Source organism: Lipotes vexillifer, unplaced genomic scaffold (genome assembly GCF_000442215.2).
Source record: "Lipotes vexillifer unplaced genomic scaffold, Lipotes_vexillifer_v1.1 scaffold2106, whole genome shotgun sequence".
NCBI lineage: Eukaryota > Metazoa > Chordata > Mammalia > Artiodactyla > Lipotidae > Lipotes > Lipotes vexillifer.
In genome coordinates this window covers 164,396-169,432 of record NW_006775310.1, presented here as the reverse complement: position 1 = coordinate 169,432, position 5,037 = coordinate 164,396, and the positions used below count along the sequence as shown (strand labels likewise).

The 5,037-nt window shown below is 54.1% G+C and overlaps 2 protein-coding genes across 2 annotated transcripts in view; both read right to left on the bottom strand.

Annotated features, from left to right (window-relative positions):
• The window catches only part of HSD17B1 (hydroxysteroid 17-beta dehydrogenase 1), a 1,907-nt gene extending 881 nt beyond the window's left edge, over positions 1-1,026 (bottom strand). Inside the window, exons 1-4 of the mRNA XM_007449848.1 lie at positions 930-1,026; positions 653-820; positions 336-515; positions 74-167 (exon numbers count right to left, since the gene is read on the bottom strand). Of these exons, the coding sequence (XP_007449910.1) occupies positions 74-167; positions 336-515; positions 653-820; positions 930-1,026 (539 nt within the window). The remainder of the gene's footprint in view (positions 1-73; positions 168-335; positions 516-652; positions 821-929) is intronic.
• Positions 1,027-3,480: 2,454 nt separating this feature from the next.
• Positions 3,481-5,037, bottom strand: part of NAGLU (N-acetyl-alpha-glucosaminidase) — a 6,762-nt gene continuing 5,205 nt past the window's right edge. The window contains exon 6 of the mRNA XM_007449847.1: positions 3,481-4,904. Coding sequence (XP_007449909.1) covers positions 3,694-4,904 — 1,211 coding nt within the window. The 3' untranslated portion in view covers positions 3,481-3,693. The remainder of the gene's footprint in view (positions 4,905-5,037) is intronic.

Below are 5,037 nucleotides of genomic sequence, written 5' to 3'. Positions count from 1 at the left end.
TTCCAACAAAACAGGGTGCTGGGGTTCCCAAAGTCAGTGTTCAGAGGGTCCCGGGGGCGGGGCGGTGACTCACTGGACCCCGAAGGGCTGCAGCAGAATCGCCAGACTCTCGCACAAACCCTCGATTGCAAACTTGCTGGCGCAGTAAACGGCGTTGAAGGGAAGAGCTTGGAGGCGAGAGGAGGCTGCTGAGGCGCGTCGAGGAGGGGAGCCGCGGGGAGCGGGAGGGGCCCGGGGCAGTTTCACCAGGTCCCACCCCTTTTATTAGACCCCCCGACTCTCCCGTTGAGCCCCGCCTCCTGCGCGCCTCTGCTTCTTTCCCGGCTTCCACTCACCCATCAAGCCTCCCATGCTCCCGGTCACCAATATGCGTCCTGAACGTCGCCGCTTCATGTCCGGCAGGAAGGCCTGCAGCATCCGCACAGTCCCGGTCAGGTTCACATCCAGCACGGAGCCCACGGTGCCCTCCTCGTGTGCCTCCAGCGGGCCCACCAAGCCCCGGCCTGCGTTACATACTGCGGGGAGAGAGACCGAACTCTGCTCGCCTCACGCACGGCCCTCCTCCCCGCCTCGTGCTCCCTGGGCCTCGGGACGTCTTGGTTTGGACACAGGGTGAGGAAGGCTCCTGCACTAGTTTTGCAGGGAGACTCACCCAGCACGTCCACGCGGCCCTCGGTCACGCGTGCCCGGGCAGCAGCTATGGAATCTGCGTCCCTCACATCCAGCTGCAACATCTCCAGGGAGCCGGGAGGGCACCCTCGGGACCGGGCGGCCTCCCAAAGTGGGCCCTGTGCCATCAGGTCCCTCAGCGTGGCGTACACTGGAGGTTCAGGGAGAGGACGAGTCTCTGAATTTCGAGCTTACAACCCTACCTAGGCCCCCTTGGACCAGGAAGGAGCTGGTCTTTTCACCCCAGTCCCCTCACGTACCTTTGAAGCCCTGGGATGGGTCGGACGCCAGGCGCAGGGCCAGGTGTAGGCCAATGCCGGAGGAACAGCCAGTGATGAGCACCACGGTGCGGTCCATGGAGCTGTGCGTAGGGAGAGGCCCCGGGAATGCTGGGCGCTGGTCTCTGGGATGGATATCACCTGCTTCGCCCCGCCCCTGCCTGCCGGGTCCCCACCCCTTGTTATGTCTGCAGCACAATCTCAAGGCTGAGACCTCCTGTGGATCCCTGGCCTTCTCTCCCCAACCTACTCTAGGTCAAGGCAGAGATGAGGCCACCACTTAGAACACCCCTTCTTTAAGCTGCTAGTCAGAGGGAGGGTGAAGCTTTGCAAACAGGAGGTGTGGGCTCCCATGTGGGCACTGAGCACCCTGGGAAGATCTTTGCCTGGCAAGCCTCTGTCCCACAGGGACAATTATAGTTGCCAAAGTTTGTTGCTGAGCGTGTGAAAGTAAATGTTTTGGAAGGGTGTTCTCAGTTCAAAGGTCAGGGGTTAGTTTAAAACTGAGGGGGGCTTCCCTGGTAGCGCAGTGGTTAAGAATCCGCCTGCCAATGCAGGGGACACAGGTTAGAGCCCTGGTCCGGGAAGATCCCACGTGCCGCGGAGCAACTAAGCCCGTGAGCCACAGCTACTGAGCCTACGCTCTAGAGCTCGCGTGTCACAACGACTGAGCCCACGCGCCACAACTACTGAAGCCTGTGAGCCTAGAACCCATGCTCCGCAACAAGGGAAGCCACCGCAATGAGAAGCCCGCACACCGCAACAAGGAGTAGCCCCCACTTGCGGCATGCCGCACACAAATTAATTAATTAAAAAAAAATATTGGATAATTGGAGCTGAGCACTCAGGAACTTGACTGCTGCCAGGCTCTTGGTTTTAATGCATGCTACCTGAAAAGTAAGACAAGCTTTTGCTAACTGGACATCTCAGTAACTGAAGGAATGGAGCGAATACTAAATGTTTCCCCTGGGGAGGTGTCCTGTCTCTTCAGGGAAACGTGGTCAGTGTTCTGTAAAGTTACCCTGGCCTAAATGATTACTTGTTCTGACCAAGGTATTTATTAGGCTATTTCAAAGTCACAGCATCCAAGGAATGTCAAATAGTTCAGCTAGCCACAGAGTCTAAGATCCTGTTATCTCCTGGCACTATGGAAACACCACACCACTGACCTAAGTGATTCACTTTTTTCAGTTTTTCCATATTTTATCAATATAAAACTACTGTCACATCCTTATACTTTCTTTTATGTCTTCTTCAACCTAGGAGAGACCTCAAATCTGAAAGTATTCTCTATTTCTCATCATTAGCAAATGTTTTAGCTTTCTAAATATTTGTATTTAACTCTTGTTTCTAGGGGTTTGTTTTTGCAGTTCAGAAACATTTAGGAATATTAGGACTTTATCCCTTCTGCTTGATACAGCAGGGGTGAACTACTAGCCAGTCTAGCCTAAGAGAAAAGTGAAAAGATGCTTCACCAAGCACAGTGATTAACCCAATACAAGTTAGATTTAGAAGGAATGTTGTTTAAATTACCTCTTCTAGCCTGAATACATGAATTCTTTCAGATCAGGAAAGATTAGAAAAAGAAGCCTAAAAACTCTTAACAATGTGACCCTCAGTGGTAAATGAAAATGAGAAGCAGCAGCAGCAGATTATAATTTGGTTTATGGGATGTGATGGATGTGCTATGATAGGAAACCTGAAATGATGGTTGAATTGGTAAAAAACTGCATAAAATTTGCTGTAAGATATAGAGACTTACTTTCTGTACTATTCTTTTTTAAAAACTTTTAATTTTATATTGGAGCATAGCCGATTAACAATGTTGTGATAGTTTCAGATGCACAGCAAAGCTACTCAGCCATATATATGCATGTATCCATTCTCCCTCAAACTTCCCTCCCATCCAGGCTGCCACATAACATTGAGCAGAGTTCCCTGTGCTATATGGTAGGTCCTTGTTGGTTATCCATTTTAAACATAGCAGTGTTGTACTAAAGTATTCTTTTTTTTTGTTTTTTTGTTTTTTTGCGGTGCGCGGGCCTCTCACTGTTGTGGCCTCTCCCCCGTTGCAGAGCACAGGCTCCGGAAGCGCAGGCTCAGCAGCCATGGCTCACGGGCCCAGCCGCTCCGCGGCATGTGGGATCTTCCCGGACCGGGGCACGAACCCGTGTCCCTTGCATCGGCAGGCGGACTCTCAACCACTGCGCCACCAGGGAAGCCCTAAAGTATTCTTATAAGAAAAATAATTATTTGTAAAAAAGGTTTCCTGTGTCAAGTATTTGCGCCATCAGAGCTGAACTGTAGATAATTCTTGCAATATCTAGTTACTTCGAAACATTTATATAATGAATTCTGGATATATGACCAATAAAACTGATGAAATGAAACAAACAAACAAAACACCCGAGGAAGCTGAGGTAAGGGGGCAGGGAGACCTGACCTCACCAGTGTCCATGCTATAGCCCTGAGTCCTCCCCGGCATCATGGCATTGACATTCTGACACACAGGTCCAGGTGATTCATCAGTTTATTAAGTTGTATTAAAACAGTACTTTGATCCCACATTTGGGATGGTGAAGGAAGGCAGCTCGGCTCTCTCCAAACCTTCCATGCTTGATCCCATCAGCATGAATTCCTTCACCCAGGCCTGGGGAACTCCTGGGATGCTTGCCTAGCCCCAGGCCCCGGGAACCTGCCCAGGCCTGGAGTTTGGGGAAAATGTGGCCCAAGGGTGCTTAATCTGTCACAAGGCGCCAGCCACCCACCGGGGATAATATTTGAGGAAGAGCTTCTTGGCCAGGTCCACTGTGTCTCCTTGGGGCTGGCTAGGATACCTCTTTGTGCTGAGGACGAAGGTCTGTTCCAGCTGGAAGGCATTCTTGTCAAACTGGTGCTGTTGGAAGGGGATGCCTTGGACCAGGCTCTCAACCAGTGTCTCCATGAAGAGCCGCCAGCGGGGGGCGTAGTAGTCGGCCACCAGTCCCGCCAGCTGCTTGTTGGCATAGTCTAGGATGTTGCCCTCTGGCCCCCACAGGGTCAGCTGGTAGCGGCTGTTCTGCTCATAGAAGCGGGCCTCAGTCTCACTGACGGCAGCCACCCGGGCCTGCTCCAGCCAGCTGCCCAGCAGGAAGTGGCTGTCACTAGCCAGCACCTTGTCCAGCGCGGGCAGGAGCTCATAGGCCAGGACGCCTCCTGCCCTCATCAGGGGAACCAGCTCCTTGTTCAGATAGGCGGTCCTCACCTCTTCGTAGTACAAGCTGACCAGCTCCTGGACTGCCTGGCGAGTGACATCCACCAGGTCATAGCAGAAGGCCGGGCTGGTGGCCAGGGTAGGGGTGGCTGTCAGCAGTAGCCGCCACGCTTCCAGTACATCCGATCGGTTGTACCAGACATCGGTAACCATCTGTAGGGATGGCCGCCTGACCAGCGGGCTGCGATTGTGTCCACTGCACCCCTCGCCAGAGCAGTTGTAGACACTCCTGAGAAGCAGCCTCCACGCTGCCTCTGCGCCCCCATGGGAGATCCCGTACCGCCGGGCTGCAAAGCCCGTCACCCAGGCCCCCAAATCTGCCACTGGGTCCTTCCGCCAGCCCAGCTCAGCCATGAGGGCGTAGACCACCTCGTTCTGGCCGATGCCCTCAGGGGTCATGCCCGTGCCTACCATGGTGGAGTTGGGGAAGAGGCGGGCGGCTGTGGGGCCTCGGTTCACAGACTCCAGGGCCCCAAACAAGCCGTGGTTGCCCCCGAAGTTATGCAGCATGCACCAGATAAAGGGCTGGCCCTGGAAGGAGGCTGTGCGGACGTACACGGGCTGGCTCTCAGCAAACAGGTCCAGAACCAGGAGGCGGCCACGGGGCACGGCCCCCAGCACAGCCCCAACCTGGGCGGGCCCCCAGAACTCGGGCTGGTGCTGGAAGAGCCAGCCTTGGAGCAGCCATACGGCGTCAGGGTCCACTGTGGTGGGACAGTGGGGACAGAAAAGAGGGTGGTAAGAGGAGAGGGGGCAGGAGAGCATTCACCCCATTGTACAGATGAGGAAACAGAGGTCCAGAGAAGTTAAATGACTCTATCACAGGACACTCCTTCC